General features: G+C 36.9%; 1 protein-coding gene across 1 annotated transcript in view; it reads left to right on the forward strand.

The window, feature by feature from the left end:
• COL5A2 (collagen type V alpha 2 chain) overlaps nt 1-25,101 on the forward strand; it is a 158,015-nt gene that overhangs the window by 77,823 nt on the left and 55,091 nt on the right. The window contains exons 2-12 of the mRNA XM_061433186.1: nt 691-915; nt 3,801-3,814; nt 9,369-9,401; nt 10,465-10,497; nt 12,596-12,649; nt 17,460-17,570; nt 18,932-19,009; nt 20,861-20,905; nt 22,056-22,109; nt 22,524-22,577; nt 23,703-23,756. Coding sequence (XP_061289170.1) covers nt 691-915; nt 3,801-3,814; nt 9,369-9,401; nt 10,465-10,497; nt 12,596-12,649; nt 17,460-17,570; nt 18,932-19,009; nt 20,861-20,905; nt 22,056-22,109; nt 22,524-22,577; nt 23,703-23,756 — 755 coding nt within the window. The remainder of the gene's footprint in view (nt 1-690; nt 916-3,800; nt 3,815-9,368; nt 9,402-10,464; nt 10,498-12,595; nt 12,650-17,459; nt 17,571-18,931; nt 19,010-20,860; nt 20,906-22,055; nt 22,110-22,523; nt 22,578-23,702; nt 23,757-25,101) is intronic.

Here is a 25,101-nt window from a genome sequence, read left to right on the forward strand (position 1 = left end):
AATGGTTTACTTTTATCCCTCAAACATGATCTTACATTGTTTGATTATTTGTATCTTCAAAAATGATTTTGGGAAGCACTCTGATAAGACTCTTGAGAGTCCCTTGGACTGCAAGGAGATCCAACCAGTCCCTTCTGAAGGAGATCAGCCCTGGGATTTCTTTGGAAGGAATGATGCTAAAGCTGAAACTCCAGTACTTTGGCCACCTCATGGGAAGAGTTGACTCATTGGAGAAGATTCTGATGCTGGGAGGGATTGGGGGCAGGAGGAGAAGGGGACGACAGAGGATGTGATGGCTGGATGGCATCACGGACTTGATGGACGTGAGTCTGGGTGAACTCCGGGAGTTGGTGATGGACAGGGAGGCCTGGCGTGCTGCGATTCATGGGGTCGCAAAGAGTTGGACACGACTGAGCGACTGAACTGAACTGAACTGAACTGATTTAGTATACTTTGGATCACTTTCCCTGCCCCCATCATGCCACAATATAAGTTTCACGATAATTTAACTGTGAATTACATGTTTGTCTTTAAATACTAATGGAGTAAGCCCATTTGTGTTTGGCTCCTTAGGAGGTTACCACTTAGCCCAGAGATTTTAGAACCCACAAGATGATTTACTTTCCTAAATATTTCCCAGATTCTGAAATTTCAGATCACTAACCTCTTTTTTTTTTCTTCTTATTCTAGAAGGATATGGTGAAGAAATAGCATGCACCCAGAATGGTCAGATGTACTTAAACAGGGACATTTGGAAACCTGCCCCTTGCCAGATCTGTGTCTGTGACAATGGCGCCATTCTTTGTGACAAGATTCAGTGCCAGGATGTGCTTGAGTGTGCTGACCCCGTAACTCCCCCTGGGGAATGCTGTCCTGTCTGTCCACATACAACTGGAGGTGGCAATACCAACTTTGGTAAGAAGGCATAAGGCCAACTCAGAATTTGTCCAGTGACTTATCTTTATAGTTACAGTGTTTTTTGCTCTCATAATTCAGCAACCTAAGAGAATAATTAAGCTGCTATTCAGTAGTCTTTGGTGTAATAATTTTACTCACCCACTTTAATCTAACAGTAATGAAAAGAAAGTTATTTCTTCTTAAAAAACAAGGAATTTTTTGGGCTGCATTTAAGTGATTATGTCTAATTTGAGAATTCCTTGTACTACTTAAGATGTTCTTTTGTTATCCTATCCATGCTGGGTGCCTCCAACATATTTGTTGGTTTTCTATGAAGTCCATTAATGTCTAAGAGGAGATCTAAAAACACATTTCTCTTCCTTGTGCCAACTTTGCTCTTGGAAATGGAGTAATAATTTCTAATGTAATTTAGTGCCACAGCACCCTCTGTTACATAGGTTCATAAATGCAGAATGCTTTTAATGTTGGCTAAGAGAAACAAGAGAATGGAATGGGTTTTCTGGAGAAAACAATAATATAAATTATTGGTTCTTAAAGCTTCTTTTTTGGAGAAAAGTGTCTGTGTTTAACCAAGACTGTGTATTTGAGTGTACATGTTAGAAAAACTTACATATAAAAGAAACAAGTTCATGTTTATGTGTTTTAGTGAACCAGATAAGATTAATATTAAACTTTTGGGTTATTTGTTTTAGCAGTCATGAATGGAGGCTTGCATGCACCCTTGTCAAGACAGTGTCAAGGCTTTATTTTTTCCCCTAAACTTCACTGCAAATAACAGCAAATATAATGAAGTGCTCAAAAGTATTTTCATGGAAACATTACACAGTAATTTACCAATTAGCCTCTTGGATATCATTCAACAGTAACAGTTGGCCTGGAATAAATACCCAAACTTAACTTTTAGCCTTGTAATAAGAAAGATTCCACTTTGGTATTCTTGCCTGGAGAATCACACGGACAGAGGAGCCTGGTGGGCTACAACAGGTGGGCTGCACACTACATAGGGTCGCAAAGAGTTGGACACAACTGAAGCAACTTAGCATGCCCACAGTAAGGAAGATATAATGGGAAGAATTAAAAACAGGGCACTAAAGGGCTACCTGAAGTGGATATGATCTACACAAAATCCCCAGGAGTAAAGCAAAATTAAGCCTGTGGGAATAAGTGCATGTTGAGACAATGGTAGCAAAAAAGAAAAAACAGAGCAAAATACACAACCTCCTGCAAAAAAAAAAAAAAAACGAGCAAAATACACGACTTCCTGAAAATAGGTGATTTAGGAAAGCCCAATTTATTCCATGTTGAATAATTTTAAAAAGTACTGACAACAGTGTTGATACAAAGATACAAAGGCAAAGATGAGACCGTTTAACTAAATATATGAGATATCATCACAGAACAGATCAAAATTCTAACCAACCCTTATTTCCATTATCACAGAATAATTTAACATTATTAACTGCACCTGACCAAACAATTAGACAAGAACAAGGCATTGAAACATGTATAATATTATATATGAAATGAATCGCCAGTCCAGGTTCGATGCATGATACTGGTTGCTTGGGGCTGGTGCACTGGGACGACCCAGAGAGATGGTACCAGGAGGGAGGAGGGAGGAGGGTTCAGGATAGGGAACACGTGTACACCTGTGGCGGATTCATGTTGACGTATGGCAAAACCAATACAGTATGGTAAAGTAATTATCCTCCAATTAAAATAAATACATTTATATTTTAAAAAAAAGAGAGAAAAAAAAGAAATTGGAAGTTTAGATATTAGAAAAGAGGAGGTTAAATGATCAATTTATAGAAAATATAATTGTGTACTTACACAACCTTAAGGAATGGAGTAAAAAAATGCTACAAAACAATTTAGTAAGATATTGCAATATAAAATTAACAAATTAATAGATATACTATATACAATTACTTCATAGAAGGTATGTATGTTAGTTGCTCAGTCATGTCCGAGTGTTTTTGAGGCTCTGGACTGTAGCTCTCCAGGTTCATCTGTCCATGAAATTCTCTAGGCAAGAATACTTGAGTGTGTTGGCATTCCCTTCTCCAGGGGATCTTCCCAACCCAGGGATTTGAACCCTGGTCCCCAGCGTTGCAGACAGATTCTTTACCATCTGAGTCACCTATATATGGCTATTATAAATATTATATTTTTATTCCTATAATTCATTCTATGAATATTAATGAATAATAGGAATAAATATATATATATATTTGTATATTACTTCATAGAATGAATAATAGGAATAAAAATATATCATTTATAATAGCAAAATATATGATAAAGTGGTTAAGGATAAACAAAACAAAATATTTAAGATATATCTGAAGAAAACTTTAGAACACTACTAACTCAAATAATGACTTTAATACATGTAATGTTCCATTCTGTTCTTGGTTAGGAAGACTAAAAGAAAATCAATAATAGTGACCTCTGGTGAGAAGTGAAATGTGGGAAATAGAAAAAGGGGAGAAGGAAAATTTTCACTGTACAATCTACACCTTTATTAATATATTTTAGGTTTGTTTTTTTAATCATGTGAATGAATAACCTACTCAAAAAAGTATAAAAACCAAAAATAGAGAATATTGATTGAAGATAATTAGTTATAATTTTAATAGCTAATTTTTTTCTACATAAAGGTTGTGAAGAATATTCAAATGTCAGAATTTTCCTAAGGGTACGTTATTTTGCCTCTTATGAAAATATTGGTGCAAAATAATTTGGATTTCTATCTACTGGTGACAGGGGAAGCTTTTTAAATTAAATTATGACTCTATAAAAATTATTGAAATAAATATTGAGATTCTTAATAACTATGTATGCATAAAATAATATATTTACTCTTTTCTTTTTTATAGGAAGAGGAAGAAAGGTAAGTTTTACTTTACATAGTTTCATTTTTGTAAATTTAAAAAATTCTAATGATATCTACATAATTCTGTGCTTTGAAGAGTTTGAAAGCTCTTTGTAAAGTACCATACAAATATAACTATATGAGCATAGTTTAGCTACTTTGATTATAGATTATAGATGCCTCTATTTTCTTCACTTTTTAAATTTGTATTTATAGATGGTTCTTTCAGAAGGTTGTGACTACTTAAGGGATTGAGACTATGTCATGTTAATCATATACCTTATATATATATTAGAATAAGTGTCTAATTGCAATGCAGTAGACCCTGAGTCCCTTGGACTGCAAGGAGATCCAACCAGTCCATTCTGAAGAAGATCAGCCCTGGGATTTCTTTGGAGGGAGTGATGCTGAAGCTGAAACTCCAGTACTTTGGCCACCTCATGTGAAGAGCTGACTCATTGGAAAAGAATCTGATGCTGGGAGGGATTGGGGGCAGGAGGAGAAGGGGACGACAGAGGATGAGATGGCTGGATGGCATCACTGACTCAATGGACGTGACTCTGAGTGAACTCTGGGGGTTGGTGATGGACAGGGAGGCCTGGTGTGCTGCGATTCATGGGGTCGCAGAGAGTCAGACACGACTGAGTGACTGAACTGAACTGAGACCCTGCAATAAATGTTTAATTGAATGAAGTAAGGGATAAAAAAAGAAGGAAGAAAGGGTGGGAGGGTATTTGTTCTACTTCGGTGGAATTGTGGTCCCTCTCCCATCAGTTGGGAAGTAAAGATTTGATTGGGGCTTCCCTGATAGCTCAGTTGTTAAAGAAACAGCCTGCAGCTCAGGAGACCCTGGTTTGATTCCTGGGTCAGGCAGATCCGCTGGAGAAGGGATAGGCTACCCACTCCAGTTTTCTTGGGCTTGCTTTGTGGCTCATCTGGTAAAGAATCTGCCTGCAATGTGGGAGACCTGGGTTCAATCCCTGGGTTGGGAAGATCCCCTGGAGAAGGAAAAGGCTACCCACTCCAGTATTCTGGCCTAGAGAATTCATTGAACTGTAAAGTCCGTGGGATCGCAAAGAGTCAGACATGACTGATCGACTTTCACACACAAAGATTCAATTAAAAGAATTAATTGAATGACTTGACACACATCACCTCCCTTTCTCTCCTCTTCTTATTGAAGGACTCTGAAATCTAATCCCAGAAACAAGCATTACACTCAACAGGACAATAATGGGGTGTAGCCAAGACCTTGGTATACCTACTCAGTTTAGCCACTTGTTAACTGGACATGTGTGTGTTAGAGTCACTCAGTCTTGTCCAATTCTTTGCTATCCCATGGACTATAGAAGGCCAGGCTCCTCTGTTCATGGAATTCCACAGGCAAGAATACTGGAGTGGGTGTCATTCTCTCCTCCAGGGCATCTTCCCTAGCCAGGAATTGAACCCAGGTCTCCTGCATTGCAGGCAGACTATCATCTGAGTCATCAGTGATTGGACATGGGTGATCCCATTCAGTGAGAGAGTTCCATCCCCTTGAAAGTGTTCTTTGTTTTCTGGTTATGTTGAAAAGTATGACATTTGCCCGGTCTTATCCAGATGGGATGGACACAGGAATTAAGAATGAAAATGAGGAGTCATCTCAATTTTCATGGCAGATATTAGACAGCAAATTTACATTCTTTGCCTTTGCATGCAATGGAACTTTAGTAAATTAATAATTGTACAATGCAGTGCAAGACCTTCATGGTAAGTAAAAGTGATGTCATCAAGGGGAGGTCCTGGTCACTTTTTACATTTTTGGCTCAGAGGGCAATACTGTAAATTCATCTTATTTGTCATAAATATCAGTGAAGCGATTTATATGTCAATATATATCAGAGGAGAAGGACTGCAAATGCCAGCTCACATTTGGTTTACATTTGAAAGCTAAAAAATTATGAAACTTAAATGTTTGAATATAGACTGCAAACAGATAGATGAATTAGTAGGTAAATAGATAAACAAACTGTGAAATAAAAAAAGGAATTGACTATGAGAACTGCCTTGATGTAATCAGTTTAATTTGGTTAGTAATCATCCAGTTTACTGAGGGACAATTGCCAGGCTATCTCCTCTAGTTTACTGCCTCTTTCCAAAGGTGGCGTGAGACAGCATGGAGAAGGACATCCTCAAAGCAGCTGTTTTTAACACATTCTAGTTATGTGCTTATCTTCATGTCTCTGCCATTTATTATCAAGTCATCAGAAATATGAGAGCAGAGCAATATTGTATAAACACATTTTGTGCTAGGTTTATATAATATTGATTTTTATTTATAATTTATTCATTCACTCATGTTAAGCACCAAATGATTACTGAACCTTTGTTAAAATCCTGTAGGAGGCAAATAATGCAGATGACGTGATGGTGGGAAAAATAACTGTGACTGCCTCCTGTGGTAAAGGCTCCTATAAAAGTGATGAGGCATATCCACGTAGCATTAAGTGATGAGTAACAGATGAGAAGTAAAACCAAACTGTAATTCTCATCTGAACATGAGTACTTGAATTTTATGTTTCCCAGGGGTATGAGAATCAAATTTAGTAAAGCTATCATTCCACATAAATTGATTTATTCAAAGCTCATGTTAACAAAAGCGACAAATATTTCCAGTTTTGACTTATTTCCAAAATAAGAAATACATAGAATCATTTGATAAATTTGTTATCAAAACTTGATTATAGAACATTTAACCCCATATGAAGTATTGTGGAACAGTAGAAGGCTCATTTTTCTAATTTTGGCTGAAATAATTTCTCCTCCCTTTTTACTTATATTTCTAGACTTGTTCCAAAAAGGAATTATCCTCATGTATGTGTGTGCTTAGTTACTCAGTCGTGTCTAAGTCTGCGACCCCATGGACTGTGGCCTGCAGGCTCCTTGGTTCATGGGATTCTCCATGAATACTGGAGTGGGCTGCCATGCCCTCCTCCACGGGATCTTCCCAACCCAGGGATCGAACCCAGGTCTCCCTCATTGCAGGTGGATTCTTTACCATCTGAGCCACTAGAGTCCTTTATTTATTAGACACAGATTTACATACCCTCTCCGAAGAAGTAAAATTCTCTTGACATTTCAAAGAAAGTTTTTTTAAACTCTTAAAAGGTTAATTTGTATTACTTTCATGTTAAAAATGGAAAGATCTAGTCTAGAAGTTAGCAGAGGGAGAATGCAGAGATAAGCTTTTCTGCTTTGCTGCTCCCATGTGTTGGCCCCTCTTCCTCTAGTCTTTTTGTGGGTGTTTTTCAGTCTCTTGTGTTCTGCCTTGAGGGATGCTCCTGTCTCTGTAGAGCCATTTACAATACTTCTGAATTCTCAATTTATTCCTGACTTCCTGAGTATTAGCTACCTCAGCGTTAGAATCAGCAAGTATGATCAGGGTATTATTCTGTCATTGAGTCCATGATTAAGACTATCAAGATTGTAAAATAATTTTTTAAATGAAGACAAAATCTAAAAGTAAAATATTGAAGCATTGTTTAGGTAAAACTCAGGTACATGATGAAAAACTAAGATTGTCAGAATGTTAACAGTGATTATCTCCTGATTGACTATGATACATACTTTATCTCTCTATTTTCTATTATCATAATTCCTTACTAGTAACTCCTATTATTTTTATAAACAAATGTAAAGACAGTGTATATGAAAAGGAGAAGTTAAATAAAATAGAATTCATTACCCTTGTTTTTCCTATAGTTTGGATATAATTCCTAATGCATTCATTCTCTATAATTACCTGGGAAAAAGCATTTTTATAGTGTATTAATGATAATTACTATATTAATTTTATTGAGAACTTCTGTGTGCCCAACTGAGAGTATAAAGTAGATAATCATTACCTTGGGGAGACCAATATCTGTTGGAAGATAAATACTGAAGATAAATACTGTATCATACAAGTGAATTAGAGGCATGTGTGTATTAGTCGCTCAGTCTTGTCCGACTCTCTGTGATCCCGTGAACTGTAGCCCACCAGGCTTCTCTGTCCATGGAATTCTTCAGGCAAGAGTACTGGAGTGGGTTGCCATTCTTTTCTCCAGGGGATCTTCCCGACCCAGGGATTGAACCTGGGTCTCCCACACTGCAGTCAGATTCTTTACCATCTGAGCCACTGGGGGAGTTCACAGTAGAGGTATATAAAGATATAATTCAACCAATGTTATTTAAACAACATACTTGACATCATGCTATAAGAATACAATTTTTGAAAATCTAAAGTTCCAAGAATCAAAAGAAATTCCATCTATATCTGTGGTGTTAAGCCATAGATGCAAAGATGGTGTTAAGATAAAGATAAAAGCAAATTATGCTTTATTTACTTTGAGTTATGATAGTTTCTTTTGTTATTTTTTATTTTCCTGTTCAAATAATAATTTTTCTAGGTTTTCCTCAGATATTGAGAATTACCTAATATCATTATGTCTTTTCTTTTCTTTCCTTTTTTTCTTTAAAAGACGATCACATATCTCTTGTTATTTCTCATAGTCTTCCATGGGCTTCCCTGGGGGCTCAGAGTTTAAAGTGTCTACCTGCAACCTGGGAGACCTGGGTTTGATCCCTGGGTTGGGAAGATCCCCTGGAGAAGGAAATGGCACCCCACTCCAGTATTCTTGCCTGGAGAATCCCATGGACGGAGGAGCCTGGCAGGCTACAGTCCACGGGGTCACAAAGAGTCGGACACGACTGAGCGACTTCACTTTCACCTTCACTTTTTCCCATGAGTATAAAAAAGAAAACAATGGCAGGTGTTTTAGGATTGGCATCTGATAAGTTACTAAAAACTAAATGGCATGTAATATGAGTGTGAGAGTTCAAATATATACATATATCTGGATTTTCCTTTGTGCTTTCAGTCTTTGGGTGGTTTTTCCTGTGGTACTTTGACTTTAAATTTTTTAATCACAAGCATTTCTTTGTTTTTAATTATATTTCTTATTCTTTAAAAAAATACTTATTTGTTATTTTTGGTTGCGCTCTGTCTTCATTGCCGCGCACTGGCTTTTCTCTGGTTGCGGCAAGTGGGGCTGCTCTCTAGTTGAGGTGCACGGTCTCACTGCAGTGGCTTCTTGCTGCAGAGCATGGGCTCGAGGTGCTCAGTCTCAGTAGCTGCCGCTCGCAGGCTCAGTAGTTGCGGTGCACGAGCTTAGTTGCTCCGTGGCAGGAGGATCCTTCTGGGCCAGGGATCAAACCTGTGTCCCCTGCATTGACAGGTGGACTCCCATCCACTGTACCACCAGTGGCATTTCTAATCATCTTTTTGGGTCTGATTGCCGTAAAAACTGAACGGAAACTTTACACATTTCACACAGTGGATTAATTTTATTTTCATGTTTTTGAGAGAAGTAGTGTTTTTTTCATGAATAAGACCTGACTAATATTCTAAAATTGATTGTTAACCTTTTTCTCATTTTATTTTTTACCTTTCTTACAAATTTCCACTGTTTACATGGAATATTTTGGTATAACATGTTAATGCTCAATAAGCCACTATATTTTGCTAATTGAATTTTTTTTTTTTACTTTATAGGGACAAAAGGGAGAACCAGGATTAGTACCTGTTGTAAGTATACATGTATATACGTTTTCATGTACCTTTGATAAACTTAGTTATAGCATCGTTGTATATTATTGCTTATATACATACTTTCAAAAATAGGGAATTTAATTATTTTATAACCAAACTTTTAGTATAAAACAAGCAAAATAAAATAAATCAATGCTTAATTTAATATGATATTTTATGTTTATTTTTCCTGACTTTTATTTATTTATTGTCCCATGACTAAAGGTGTAAATCAAGATTTACAAAATTAAATATATTGTATGTGAATATAAAGTGATAATTAAGATGTATATTTTTATAGTATATTTAGCTATATCATCCAAATGGAGAGGCATGATTTAATGTGCCACAGTTTTGGAAATATGTTATTATCATGATGTAAAGTCCATAGTGTATAGAGTTCTTAAGAGTTATTTAGACTTGGAGATGATCATAAAGTATATCATTATATAGGATGAAAGTTCTTCACTATTCTCCTTGCTTTTAAAGAAATTATCATTTTGTTAAGACAAAAGTAGAGCATGTTGATTTGTTTGACAATATTTGCATTTTTGCTTTGCTTTTAAATTGACTTGTTTTTAACAAAGATCACCTAAAAGGTGAAACCATCCATATTGTTTGTGTTCATTTAAAAGCACAATGCCTAAGGTACTGTATTAAGCATTTCCTACATATTTATTTGTTTGTCTTCACAACAACTCTGAGAGGGAGTTAATTTCATAATCATTATCACCATTTTACAGAAGAGGAATCTTAAATACAGAGAGGATAATTAATTAGCTCAAGGTCATACAATTGGTAAGGGTTGGAGTTGGGATTTGAACGCAGGTTTCCTGGATCCAGCATTGGCTCTTAATCACTATACCAGTACTGCCTCCTTGTATTAGAATTTAAATTAATGTCTTAGCCTTATAAGAAAGTCAGGGAGGGAACGGGCACCAATTGTTAACATCCATTTGTTCTAAAATAATAGCCGGGCCTTTTGTTCTTCTTATCCATTTGACTATTGAGCTTCTAAAACTCTTGAAACTGTCTCTGTGTTCTCTTGTCTGTTGTTTAGGTGACAGGCATACGTGGACGTCCAGGACCTGCAGTAAGTAGTTGCCTCCAGTATTCATGGTATTCTTGAAGTGCTTTGAGATACTGAATCTTTATGGATATTATGTCCAAGAAAAGACAATAGATTAGAAAACAATGATGTGCTTGGTTTCTTGAAACATTTTGTTTTGAAACAACTTAAACATTTCTTTGCAGCAGTGAATGAAATTGATGAACCCTACCACTTCATGGGAAATAGATGGGGAAACAGTGGAAACAGTGTCAGACTTTATTTTTCTGGGCTCCAAAATCACTGCAGATGGTGACTGCATCCATGAAATTAAAAGATGCTTACTCCTTGGAAGGAAAGTTATGACCAACCTAGATAGCATATTCAAAAGCAGAGACATTACTTTGCCAACAAAGTTCTGTCTAGTCAAGGCTATGGTTTTTCCAGTGGTCATGTATGGATGTGAGAGTTGGACTGTGAAGAAGGCTGAGCGCCGAAGAATTGATGCATTTGAACTGTGATGTTGGAGAAGACTCTTGAGAGTCCCTGGGACTGCAAGGAGATCCAACCAGTCCATTGTGAAGGAGATCAGCCCTGGGATTTCTTTGGAAGGAATGATGCTAAAGCTGAAACTCCAGTACTTTGGCCACCTCATGCCAAGAGTTGACTCATTGGAAAAGACTCTGATGCTGGGAGGGATTGGGAGCAGGAGGAGAAGGGGACGACAGAGGATGAGATGGCTGGATGGCATCACTTACTCGATGGACGTGAATCTCAGTGAACTCCAGGAGTTGGTGATGGACAGGGAGGCCTGGTGTGCTGCGATTCATGGGGTCGCAAAGAGTCGGACATGACTGAGCGACTGAACTGATCTGATCTGATTTAGGTTAACTGTACTCATTGAAATTAGGGCATATTAGTCTTGTTGACAATGATTAAGGATAGACTACTTTTATCTATTTCATGAAATAAACTGTTAATTCCATCTGTTATTAAAATTAAATCAATAGAATTTGATATTATTGATATATTTCTGATATATTCTATTGTAATATTTTCTATTACATTATATAACAATATATTAATATGCATTAGATTGATATAACAGTAAATATTACAGTAGAGTTTGAGAAGGTATACATCAGAATGGCATATTTCTGGTTTAGCATAAAAGACTACTGATTTCAGGTTTGGATTAGTGGTAGCATTCACAGGTAGCCAGATGAGTAACACACATACACGCACACACACACACACACACACTCCTGTAAATTTTAAAGCACATTAGGTCAATGTAAGTGAAATACTGATACACTTCAACAGACCTGCTGTAGTCATTCTGAAGCATTTGCTTTTAAACAAAAGATTGTGCTTTGGACTGAGTAAATGCACAATCAAATTTTTATAACTCAGTTGAAACTCTTTTGAAGAGAAATAAAATTCTCCTGGCAACTGCCATTTTCTGGGGAAAAAAGTTAATTTAAGATATAGGCACAAAATGCCAGTTTTGAAATATAATAATCATTTGTTATTTTAATGGAAAAATAACTGCAGTTGCAGTTACCATTTGGAAAATTCTTGGTGGGTTTTAAATGTACAGTGGAGACGAGGCAAAGTTAAAAAATGACACTGGATACTTGAAGGCACACAAGGTAGGAGCAGAATAAGCTTTTTTTTGCCATTGCTTTCATCAGCAACTTGAATAGCGATCAATAGTTTGGGGCATTGTGTACCAACATGAATTCATACCTTTCTTCAGAGAAATTGAAAATTTGGAGCTTGGACAATAATGTAGTTCTCAAAATTTGAATTGTAAGTTTTTGTGTCTAAGACAAGAGAGCAAAAAAAAAAATGATCATTGCAAATTTACAATTATTGTTCAAACTAATTTACACAATTCATTGGGTACCATGTTGTTATATGTACTTCTTTACAAGTCTTTAAGCTTCATTGTGAAAATAAACAGCCTTTCTGATCACACATAACTTTTATCCATACATGGCTTTATTTTCTGTAGTCTTCAGCTGAAATTTTAAAATAGATGATATTTCTGTTTTCCAGTTTTCTTATATCAGTAACCTTTAAAGCAAAATTATCTGAAGTATACATGTTTTACAGACATAACCATCATTTTCTGTTTTAGGGACCACCAGGATCACAAGGACCGAGAGGAGAGAGAGGCCCCAAAGGAAAACCTGTAAGTTGACAGCGGAGCTCCCTTTTTGTGAACTTGAACAAGTAAGCCCATCAATGCCAAGTTCCGTGGATGCAGCAGAGAGCCAGTGGCACTTTCGTCCTTTCTCACCTCTATTAAACTGACATAGAATTCAGGTCATGAAGGGATTGTGCATTGATCTTGATTCAGAGGAAAGCATTGCATGCTAACGATTACCTATGATCTTCTCAGATAACACAGATGATATCCATGTGTCCTTTATGAGGTCAAATTAAAGTAGAATCTAAGGAAACATAATGAATACCTCATATTGTTTTCAGAAGTAAACCGTGCCAACAGTGCATCCTTGAGAGAAAACACCCAAGTTGTGTGATCTGTGGTTGCTCTAGGAATAACCAAATTGGATAAAAGAAAAAGAAATTATTAGAGGACAAAATTTTCTTTCAAGTGGTTCTGTAATGAATTTATTTCCCAAGTAATGCTGCCTTTTTCATTGGGCAGCTGCTGCAGAGCTATCAAAGAAGTAATTTTAAACATCAACAAATTCATTACCATAGGGAATATCTTTAAATTTAAATAATCAACTCTATGTTCTTGAGATAAGCCATGAGATTATTATATAATACATGCTAAATGTTTTCTCTTATTAAGAAGTCCTATTATAGCAATCATTTTTCTTTTTTATATCTCACCCTCAAAATTTGTCTTTTATATATCAATACCAAATACTTAGATGAATTTGTATATCAAAAATAGATTCAGATAAATCTATCATTATCCTATGTTTCAATCTGAAAAATTTATGCTGTTTAATTTTCTGTCTAATGATGATAGCTACTATGATGTAACTTTCTATGGGTTTTAACCTTCCAAATATGTACTTATCCATATCTAAATGGGAAAAATAGATGAGCAAAGAAGCAACAGACCACCTTAAATATATAAGTAAGGAAAAAAAAAACACATTCTAGATCATGTTACTAAGAACCCTTGCCCCTGGTTTCATCTTTGATACTGTTTTTCGCTTCTACTCATTTTACCAAGAAGGGGATGATGCCAGTACTTTTTCCAAACTGCAGCTGAAGTTATGGAAAGTATTTGCAGGCATGCAGGTAAATGGCAGTGGTCCCAAGGAAGCAGGTCATAGCCATGTAGGTGGGCAGTAAAGCTGGTTTCCGATTATCTCACAGCCCATTCTTCGATGGTGTTCTGCCATGCTGCCTCACCAGCACTGGTAGCTGAAACCCTGTTGGTGGATATTCGGACGTCTGTCCAGACGTCTGGGATGACAGAGGCAGGTGGAACATGACTTCAGCTGGGTGGAGGGTGGGGTCATGCAGGAAACATTGTGGCTCAATGTACTTGTGCCCAGAATAATTGATAGAACTGAGTCCTAAGCGTAGGTGAAGCTGCTGTGAAACTCGTGGTTGGGATTACAGAATTTCTCGTTAGGGTTCAATGAATCTACTCCCCACTCCTCTTAGTATTCTCTTTCCTTTTTCTTCTCTTCTAGACTTAGTATGTGATAAGCTCCCTTTCCTGTCTTGGTTTAGTCTGAGATAATCAATGGGAAGTGCGTGTGTGTGTGTGTGTGTGTGTGTGTGTTGAAATGAGTGAGAAGTAATTATTTATTTGGAATTGAGCAAGACAGTTCTGGTAGATACCCAAGTAGGAAATCTGTTCCTCTCTTAATCCTAGCAAGCAGTGGTGTGATGGCCAAGTGTTTAGTAACTGATTTATTAAAAAAAAATATGCCTATAGCTTTTGCTGATTTCTCTGGTGTGAATACTCCCACCACAACTTTTTCCAAGATACTGGCATGATGTCACAAATGCCTACAGGTAGAATGTTTTACCTCTGGTCCTAAGAGCCTTACCTGGACAAAAGCTGTGGATGCCGCGACATAGGCTGGTAGTGCAATCACGGATGCCACTTTTCTCCCCTTTGTTACCATTGAACGCTACAGAAAGCTCATAAAATAGAGCAGTTCCTCACTCTTAACACCACTGATGTTCCAGTTCAGTTCGGTTCAATTCAGTCGCTCAGTCGTGTCCGACTCTTTGCGACCCCATGAATCGCAGCACGCCAGGCCTCCCTGTCCATCACCAACTCCCGGAGTTCACTGAGACTCACGTCCATTGAGTCAGTGATGCCATCCAGCCATCTCATCCTCTGTCATCCCCTTCTCTTCCTGCCCCCAATCCTTCCCAGTATTAGAGTTTTTTCCACTGATGTTTGGGGACAGATAATTCCTTGTGTTTTGTAGGACAATTTGGCAGCATTCTTGGTGTCGACCCTCTAGATGCCAGTAGGAACACCTGCCCCCCCCCATACAATTGTAACAAATGTAACAAATTGTAACAAATCTCTTGGTGCTGCTAAATGTTCCCTGGCAGTGGGGAGGGGAGCAAATTGCTCAAGATTGGGAACTACTGATACAGAGATCCTCTCATGAAGCCCTCCTTACTAGCCAGTGATCGCTCACACATATCCTTAGTTTTAAGTGTACTGTCCTGGTAACTTCATAGTGACAAACTAGCAACCTGTCAGGAGATGGATGGCAATCAATGGTGTGCTGAGTTCTAATCGCGCCTGTCACTTAACCTCTATAGGTCTCTTTCCTCATCTGTAAAATGGAGAATATACCAGTTATTACTAACTCTCACATTTCATAATGTGGGGGTGTGTGTGATATTACTATCAGTGAAAAAAGTTCTTTTTGATTTGGGGGCATTATTATTCCTATTTGTGAATGTTTAAACGTTGCCACCTAGTGACAATCTACAAGTACTTGTTATTGTGGATCGTCTCCTGAGACAGTGAAGTATCCTGGGGGAGGGGAAAGAATGATTATAGGGAGAATGCTTACCTTGATTCAAAACTTTTGTGATTCGTCACACCTGGAAATGTGAAAATATGTATTTTAATGTCTTCTGCAGTTATAGTTTTTGTTTTAAATATTTATCAGTAAAATATCACGTATTATAGGCTTTTTTTCTTATTTTCATTTATAGTCTTGCTTATTATGCTCACTTAGTTTTGGATGATTTTCACAGATTTTTATTAATTTTAACCTCAATTTGTATAAAAGTAGATCATGTAGGCTATTTAGATGAGATATCATGGAGGCATAGAGTGCATCATGAAGTCAGTGAAAAAGTGGGCTGTCTTCAGAGCAGACTTTGAAACAGGATTTTTAATCACAGAGGGCTGGGGAAAGGACCCAATTTTTGAGGATTAATATTACCCAAACCTCTCTCTACTCCCAGTGACACTAAATGTAGTTTTTGGTTTTGCTTTGGAAATCTCTTTGGGAACAGAAAGAATGTTTTAGCTCATTTTTTTGTATTAATGATACCTGATTATTAATTAGCAATTTCACATTTTAAAAACACATTAAGTTTTCCACACATAGTGGTCTGAGTAGTTCAGGCTACTACGTTTTATATGCCTCCATTGACAGCATACATTTTCAGACCATGGTGTCACATTTGTATGATCTAGAAGTCTTAGGCAGCAATGAAAAATTAGCCTCCATTATGTAATACAATGAAAAAAGAGTAGAGTGAGTAGTCAGTTTCTGAGAAATCAGTTTTCAAAGTGTGAGTTTTTATCAGGCTGTTATCTACTTCTGTTTGAATAGATAAATTTGCTTAATTATGCCACTACTCCAAGAAGTAAACATGTCAAACAGGAGTGTTTGAATATATGAGAATACCTATTAATTAAATTTCGGAATAGCTCTTATGCCACCCTCCCCCAAACCATCATCTGCAAGCCACCTCTCCTCCCCACTCTGCTTGTCCTGTGCTTCCTCCCTCCACTGTATCAGCTCATGTTTGCTTATTGTGTGCTGAGAGATAGTCTCAGGTGTAGGCATGGTAAACTTCCTTTACTGTTTAACTCATCATATATATATATATACATTTTTTTGATCCCTACTTCTAATTAGTAAAATCATATTGCGTTTTGAGTTCTTTGATCCTTCCTTTCCTTTCTTTGGTCCTATTATGAATTTCCAGTGTTAAAAAGCTAGAAAATACTTAACAAGACTTGTGGGAATGATGAGGTTAGGAGATGGAGCATTTCCAGAACTGGGGACGTGGCTGTTCCCCAAGCTGCCTTCAGAATGTGGGTTAGGAGGAGGGTGGAATTTGGCAGCTGTAACTCATTGCTCACTTCCTTGAGAACTAGACTTGGCTGCGTCCCCATGCCTTTCCCTCTGCTTCTCATGGGTCTGGTCTACCTTTGGGAGTAGTAGGGAAAATAAAGTATATCAGACTTCCAATACTAAAGAAACTGAAATGCGAAAATGTAGTAATCATATACTGAGTGTCTACTATGAGCCAGGAACTATGTAAAACATTAAAAAATTAGATGAAAATCACAAACACTGTTCAAAGATCCATAATGTTCTTTTCTTAAGTCGGGGAAAGTTAAGCAGGAACATACACAGTTAAATGAATTTAGAAATCATTGACTAAATACCCTTAAACAGCAAAACTCAATCAAGTAAGGAAACTTTTTCTAGAATATTGAAAAACTGAATACACTCTTATAATTATTCCAAAAACAAAGCTGATTACTGGGAATTTAACACATCAAGAGTAAAATTCCTACCCAGAATGTGTCCTCTCCTGACGGCAGAGGCTGTGACCAGTGCTGAAGTCTGCAGTTTTGGTGTAGCTGATGAAATTACTGTGGGTGGCTGGATTGCTCTTTTTCAAAAAATAATGAACACTTCACCTCCATCAAGAAGTTTGTGGCTTTTGTTTTCTCCTAGGTACATATTTGGCAATGGGTTCTAATTTCTTCTGGCTTACTTTTCCAGGGGCCTCGTGGTCCTCAGGGAATCGATGGAGAGCCAGGTGTTCCTGGTCAGCCAGGTGCCCCAGGACCTCCTGGGCATCCCTCTCACCCAGGACCAGATGGCATGAGCAGGGTGAGTGGTGTGCATTGCTTAAAATCTTCTGTAGATAATGTATTAAGTTTTTGGTATATTATTAGGATCTTAAATTGTGTTAGTTCACATATTGGTCCTTAGCTGTAAGGGCAGCTAAGTGAACACAGTGCTGCTGTGAATAACAACAAAACTAGGAAATCCACAGGGAATTGTTGGAAAATTCAAAATATCACTTTTTAAAGATGCTGCTTCAAATGGTTTATCTTTCTTAATGTCAGTTCTGGGCACTGGGATTTTGTTCTTTCTGTTGATTCGCAAGGGCCACTAATATTGTTCCCACTGTGAACTGGAAAGAGAAATGCGTCTCTCTCCTTTTTTGTTCTCTTGGCTCAGAATGCTGAAAGAATCTGTGTCATGTCCTCCCACCAAGGAAGGATGACACATCCAGATGATGCGGGCAAAAGGGCTACTGAGTGGACATCAAAAATGCATTCTGGTTATGTCTCTGAGTGTTAATTTCCTACCAGAAGTAAAATAAAATGTCTTTCTATGCCTGCCTCTTTGAAGTCTTAGTGGCAGACTTTTGAGTAGATTTATGAGCAACTTGCAAAGTACAATGAGGGAATGTATGGAACCCTGAAATGTGATTTTTGTTTTACAACAATTTTTACATTTGCTTTTCAACTCATTGTAGAAGGAATTGCCAATTTATTTTTTAAAAATACACATCTTCTTTTCCCATTAAAATCTGGAAATTGATAGAACTCCTGGAATGAAAATGGACAGTTTTAGTCAATTGGGTTACCAGAGATTTTTAGATGTGAAGGAGAGAAGGTAAAACTGTTACCAATTTTGGAATATTCCAGGATTCATTAAAAAGATCATAACATTTTAATCAACTTATATAAATACAGTTAAAATTTACTGCCTACTAACAAAGAAAGAATACCATCTAAGTAAAGCAGTCTGGTATAATGGAAAAATCTTTAGGAGAAATGTTTTAAAGGCACCTTTAGGTTTTGTTCAGATGTTAGGCATGCTCTAACAATGGGAAGAAAGCGAATAAAGAGACAAACCTGAAATCGATTAGACTGGCTAAATGCTTATCAGAATGATCCATACTTTTATCAAGTATCAGGCATTTGGCCCATTGCAGTAGTTATTTTGAAGCAACATAATGAGGAAGATTGTTCACTCAAAAACACGTACAGTGAAAACAGCTTGAATCTTTTTCCTTGCTTTGAAGTCAAAAGTTTACAATGAAAAAAAAAAAAAGTTTACAATGATTCTCAAAAGAGTCATTCTTTAAGAATCCCAGAGATCCTACACTTCTCAGTTCAAAAACTATGTTGATACATATCTTTTACTGTGGAAGTAATGTCAACACATTTCTTTAACAGCCGTTTTCAGCTCAGATGGCTGGGTTAGATGAGAAGTCTGGACTTGGAAGTCAAGTAGGACTGATGCCTGGATCCGTGGTAAGTGTAGATTTTATTGATAATCAAAGTACTTTGGAAAAACCATTATGCAGAGAGGTTTGAGTTAGCTAGTAAAGAAGTAACATGTGTCTTCTTAAAATATATCCATCCATCCATTCATTCAATTTACTTATCAAACTCTGCTGTGTAATATTTGAAAGCCCAGTGGTGTTCCATTTGTAACTGTACAAAGTTATTTGTCTTCATTAATAAAGGACTGTCTGTATTTTTCAGACAGTTATAAGTTAGGTTATAAGTTTCCTAACTTATAACCACCAAAACAAAAACTGTACTTTCTAAAAACTAAAAAAAAGCAAAGCAAAGTCTGTTTTATGGTATTGTTAGAAAGTTATTTGGCAAAATGTATTATTTCCTTATATTATTTCCTTACTTACTCTCTGGTTGCTTTATGCCGACAACTCTAAAATTTACTCACTGGGCCATTAGCATTCTCTTTTGCATTTCTTCAACAGCTGGAAAGATTCCCATTTTCTCTGCTTTAACCTGGGTATTTGGAGCAATGTAATTTTATTAAATGAATTAACTCTCTGCTAAGTGACTCTTCCATACTTTTTTGCTCATAACATAATTCAAAGGCATTCCAGATTAATGACATTTCAGACAATATTAAGTCAGACTGCATAGATAAACACCCCTTCTACCTATCCTTTGGGCTTCCCAGGCAATGCTAGTGGTAAAGAACCTGACTGCTATTGCAGGAGACATAAGAGTCCTTGGGTCGATTCCTGGGTGGGAAAGATTTCCTGGAAGAGAGCATGGCAACCCACTCCAGTATTCTTTCCTGGAGAACCCCATGAAAAGAGGAGCCTGGTGGGCTACAGTCCATGGGACTGCAAATAGTCAGACAAAATGGAATGTTTGAGCACACACACCCATCCTTAAGGCCAGTGAGTAATTTAAATATTGTTGGTATATATTTTAAGTCACTTAAACATTGTTTGATTATACACATTCTAAGTCAGTAGCAGTATGGTCTCATTCAATGATTAACTGGGGATATTTTTCTGAAATACATGTTTTTAATCATTTGAAGTTCAAGTTACAGGTGTGTTTATTTTTTTAAATGAAGCTCTTATTTTCTTGCTATCTAAAAATCTGATCAATCCAAAACAAAAATTTAAGTTTTCACCATAAGAACAAACTAGATTTTGATTTAATTGCTTTCACTTTTTAAAGTGTGACATTAAAAAAAAATTACATAGACATTTACTAACAACTTTTGAAAATAGCATTTTCCTTTTCTTACCTTTGTTATGTCACATTGTAAACGTTTCATAATAAATTGGGGAAGTCTGTTTGGATACTTTAGACGTATGTCATGAAAGAAAGAAAGAACCTACAAAACTCAGTGCCCCAGATCATTTAAAACTTACATTTAAAATAATCCAGTTGCTATTGTTGATAGTTTCATAAGCCTTTAATTCAACGTGCTCATTTAAATTATGAGTTATTTACTGTGAAGCTGAAGAATTAAATAGACAGTTTGATAACAACTTATGCTTGCCAAGATTTTTCTTTGTTGGTTATTCTGCTTCAATTAAACCACCCCTTCAGTATGCGAGAGTTCTCATCCCAAGACACTGGGTGTGCACAGGCATTTTTATTTCTTTTCATGACTCTGAATGTGTGTATAAGATCATCCCAACATTATCCAAGCTTTAATCTTTTTGAATTTAGCTGTATTCCAGGTGAATACAGAAGGACAATGTCATCACCTTTTCACTGTCAGAGATTCATTTTTCCAGATTCTAAAGTGAATTCAACATTTTTGAAAGTTGTGAACTAATTGTCACGAACACTATGCAACTTTTCTTCTCATTTGTTTTTAAGGGTCCTGTTGGCCCAAGGGGTCCTCAAGGTTTACAAGGGCAGCAGGTAAGTCTTTTTATAATTAAATCACATACTGTAAAAAAAAAAAGAAAAAGAAAAATAAATAAGTTCTCTGGGAAATGACTGCTTTTGGCTAGGTTTTAAATTGCATATTGTAATGCTCAGAGGACCAGATGGTTGGATAGCATCACCAACTCAATGGACATGAGTTTGAGCAAGCTCTGGGAGATGGTGAAGGACAGGGAAGCCTGGCATGCTGCAGTCCATGGGGTTGCAAAGAGTCGGACACAACTGAGTAATGAACAATAACAATACTCACTGAATGGGCTGTATTCAATTAATTTTCACTCACTTAGAAATATATTCAATATGTTTTTCAAAGATTTTTCATAATGCTGAAGTTTTATCACCTGTTTCTTTATGTGACTGACCTCCAATACAAAGAATTTTTATGTGCCTGTGTTTGTAAAATAACAGATCATTATCTCATGTCATGGTGAAAAACTTATAATTAATTATGTGCCAACTCTGGAGCTATGAAATGAAGTCATAGAAGAATATCACCTCTTAGTATTATTAGAAATAACAGTGACAATGATCACTCCATGAAATCTTTATAAAGTATATAATTCTGTACTTTCCTTCTATAACCTTTCAAATACCAATAAAATACTCATGTAGAGCTATTTTAATTTTTGTAGTGATTTGACAGGCTGTAGAACATGTTTTTTTTCTAAAGAGAGAGAGAGAAGAATTCCTAGCTCAAACATGCCATATTTTCATTACCATGTGTGTGGAGTTTTACTCCAAGCTATTTTACAGTACTGCCATTGTGAATGGAAAATGTAGCTGATAAGAAGGAGGAAGAGAAGAGGGAGATGACTACCACCATCGACACCCTGTGCCAGCACTATTCTAGGCTCTCAACATGCGCTAGTTACCCAAAGAGTTACAGCAGCTTACTGAAGTAGGCGCCACATTATTCTCATTTCACAGATTAGGAAATGCGATATGGAGAGATGAAGCATTTAACAACTCATCCAGAGTCATAGCTGGAGAGGGGTCGAGTCAACATTTTGAGCAACTGCACTGTACTGTGGACAGTATAGGATTTAGTATTGTGTTTTCTTTGATTTGTTCATATAATTTGTGTATTATATATAAATTTTATACAATTTTTTTGTTTGGATTTTAGGGTGGTGTTGGCCCAGCAGGACCTCCTGGTGAACCTGGTGACCCTGGCCCAATGGTAAATGTCAAGTAAGCATGTAGACCCAGTGTACTGTGAGTCCACCATTACAATGATGTCATGAGTTATTTATGTTACCACCTCTTTCCTCATGTAGCAATATATTCTAGTCCAGTTCAGGAGTCCTGTGTTATGGACTGTGCTTAAGCTACATATTTCTTGTGGCAGAGTATTTAAATTCAGAGGCTTTGACTATGGTCAGTGGAAAGTGCTGATTTGTGCATCTGGGAAATTAAACTTTTTTCCTTTGAGCACATAATCTGAAAGATACAACATAAACTTAAGAATATTAATGAAGTTGTTTTCTCTGATATTTTTCATTTGTTTCAACGGTATTTTGGATTGTATCATTGATGGATATGGGTAAATAAAGGTGAATATCCTTACTTTCCTTTTGCTTCATTTTGTTATTAGGGTCCAGTTGGTGCACGAGGACCAGAGGGCCCTCCTGGAAAACCTGGTGAAGATGTAAGCTGCTTTTCTTCATTTTGCTTTGAAATTTTTCAAATTTCAAAATTTGCAAAATTTTGGCCAGGAAAGAGCTGCAACATTAACATGAATATTATTCATTGGTTCCCATTTCATTCACCTACTTTTTACTGTCATTAAATTTAATAAAAACAGGAGAGGTCAGAATGGAATTTTATAAAATCTGAACGTGCTCTTAATTGTGATGGTATTGTATTGTTAGGTTCTGTATCTTTGCCTGCTTAGGTTTTCCATTATGATTTCTCCGTGGGATACTAGAATTGCTGTCACAACAGCAACAACATTTGGTGGGCAGAGCTTTTGAAGTGATCTTAAGGAAAAACACATTTCTTCGATCCCAGAAGATCATTATGAGGCCCTCATTAAATGGATTCTTTAAAATGTGTTCACAGAATAGTGTCAGTATTGCTCTCCAATGCTCAAAAAGTTGTTTCTTTAATTGAATTTTTAAAGTTAAGCCTAAATTTCAGATTTTAACATTAAGAGCATGTGAACATGTGATCAGTGTTCTTAAGAACATTTAAGAACAGTGTATAACAACAGATTTGCTTTCCTGACTTCCTCTGTTAGTTGCACTAAAGTTGAGGATAAAATTATTAGGTAGGCCATTAATGTCTATGTGACATTAAACCAAGAAAATATTTTCTTTTTGTGTGTCATGAGATTTATTTAAGTGGATTACAATGAATTTGGTCATAAAGAAAATATCTCTGGTAGTTCTTAAATTTTTTTTCATCACAAGAAATAAATGGTAAATTTATTTTGAGAAGCACTGTTTCAGTGCTGCATGTTGATGTAGAATTTTGTGGCATGTGTGTATGTGTGTGTGTGTGTGCAAATTTTGATGCTGAGTAAAATGGAGAGCTAGGTCAGACCAGTATAATTTATATTTATTTCTTCTTCTGATAAACGAATGGAATCTCCACAGACTGACGTGCTATAATGCACTGCCCTCAGGCGTAGGGCTATGCTCTCACCCTGCTTAGACCACTGGATGTGAGCTTTCTAAGGAAGACTTTTTACCTGCGATTGATTTGTCATTTAGTCTCAGGAGAGAAAATTTTAAATCCCTCTTTCCTCCACTTTGCTTTTTTTCCCATAAAGGGTGAGCCTGGTAGAAATGGAAAACCTGGTGAAGTGGGATTTGCAGGATCTCCGGTAAGTTTATACTGATCAATACAACAATACAAAGACAAAATTCAAACAATGAAGAACATTTAAAACTAACTCACCATTCATGGCCTGCACATGTAGTAGACACTGCCACCAAGATACGTTCCCTTCTGTCATTGTGAAACAGGACATTTTGCCAGGATGAGAGCTAATTTGAGTTCCCAACTTTGCACTGACACCATATGAATGACCCTCCCAGAGCTAGAGTATTATAACCAAATTTCCAGATAAGTCACCAGCTTGACTTACTTACCTTTCATAATATCTCGATCCTAATTTATCTTTTAAAGATATTTTTAGTTTTTTAAAAGATTTGGTATTCATATGTCAAAAATGACAGCTTTAAAAAGTTTGTTGATTTGTTTTTTATATGCTAGAACAATTAATTGTGGACAGGATGCCTCTTTGGCTGTTCCCTAAACCCTAATGTTGACTGAAATTCTTTATTGATGTTCTGGCCCCTAAAAGCTTATAACCAGATATATTAATCACCAGCTCTCCTAATACAGTTGTTTTCTTCTCACTTGACTCAATACAGGGAGAGTAACTAGCTCTACCAGAATTCAAGATCTGGGTCACTTGGCTGCTCTGAACCCACCTGTCTTTCTTCACTCATGTTATTTTGATAGGTGCTCCCCTGGGATGTGCTCCAGAGCCAGTGGGAAAGTTAGAAAATGATAAATAAGCATAAATGCTCTAACATTCCTGCTCTTAGACTTTCTCTTGGTCCAGAATCCCCTGAACTGATTCAACTTCCTATTTATTATATCTCCTATAATATCCTAATATTTCTACCACCATAAACATACAACAATACTGAATTATTTCCATTTACTTTATGAAAATTGATGAGGTTCAATGCTAGGGATTTTTTGGACACACAAATGCTAATGATCTTTTATGGGAATTTAAGCACAGGACTGTAAGGATCATTTAGTTTCGAACACAAAACCAGGCCTGCAGCTCCCTCCTCTCTTTTTCCTTTCTTCCCTCCTCAGCCTGCAAACAAAGCCTGCAGACAAAGACAGGTGGTTTAGTCATTAGCACAGATGTTGGTGTGAACCAATCCAGGCTTGAAACTCCCGCCCTGCTGCACACTTGCCCCTACTCACAGCGTGGGCCCTCCGCGGGGAGGAAAGGCGCCCTGCCAGCATGTCACAGATGCAGTCTGCAAGTGCAGAGCAACGATGTGTGATTGGGGTGTGATGACAGTCTTGGATCAGCAGAACGAGAAAAATTTTATGAGCGCTAGTACATCTGGTTTATTTTCTTGCTATATTAGAGATATGTAATCACATGAGAATTCCCTTGCAGACCACAAAAACTCAAA

The sequence above is a fragment of the Bos javanicus genome, chromosome 2 (assembly GCF_032452875.1).
Source record: "Bos javanicus breed banteng chromosome 2, ARS-OSU_banteng_1.0, whole genome shotgun sequence".
Taxonomy (NCBI): domain Eukaryota; kingdom Metazoa; phylum Chordata; class Mammalia; order Artiodactyla; family Bovidae; genus Bos; species Bos javanicus.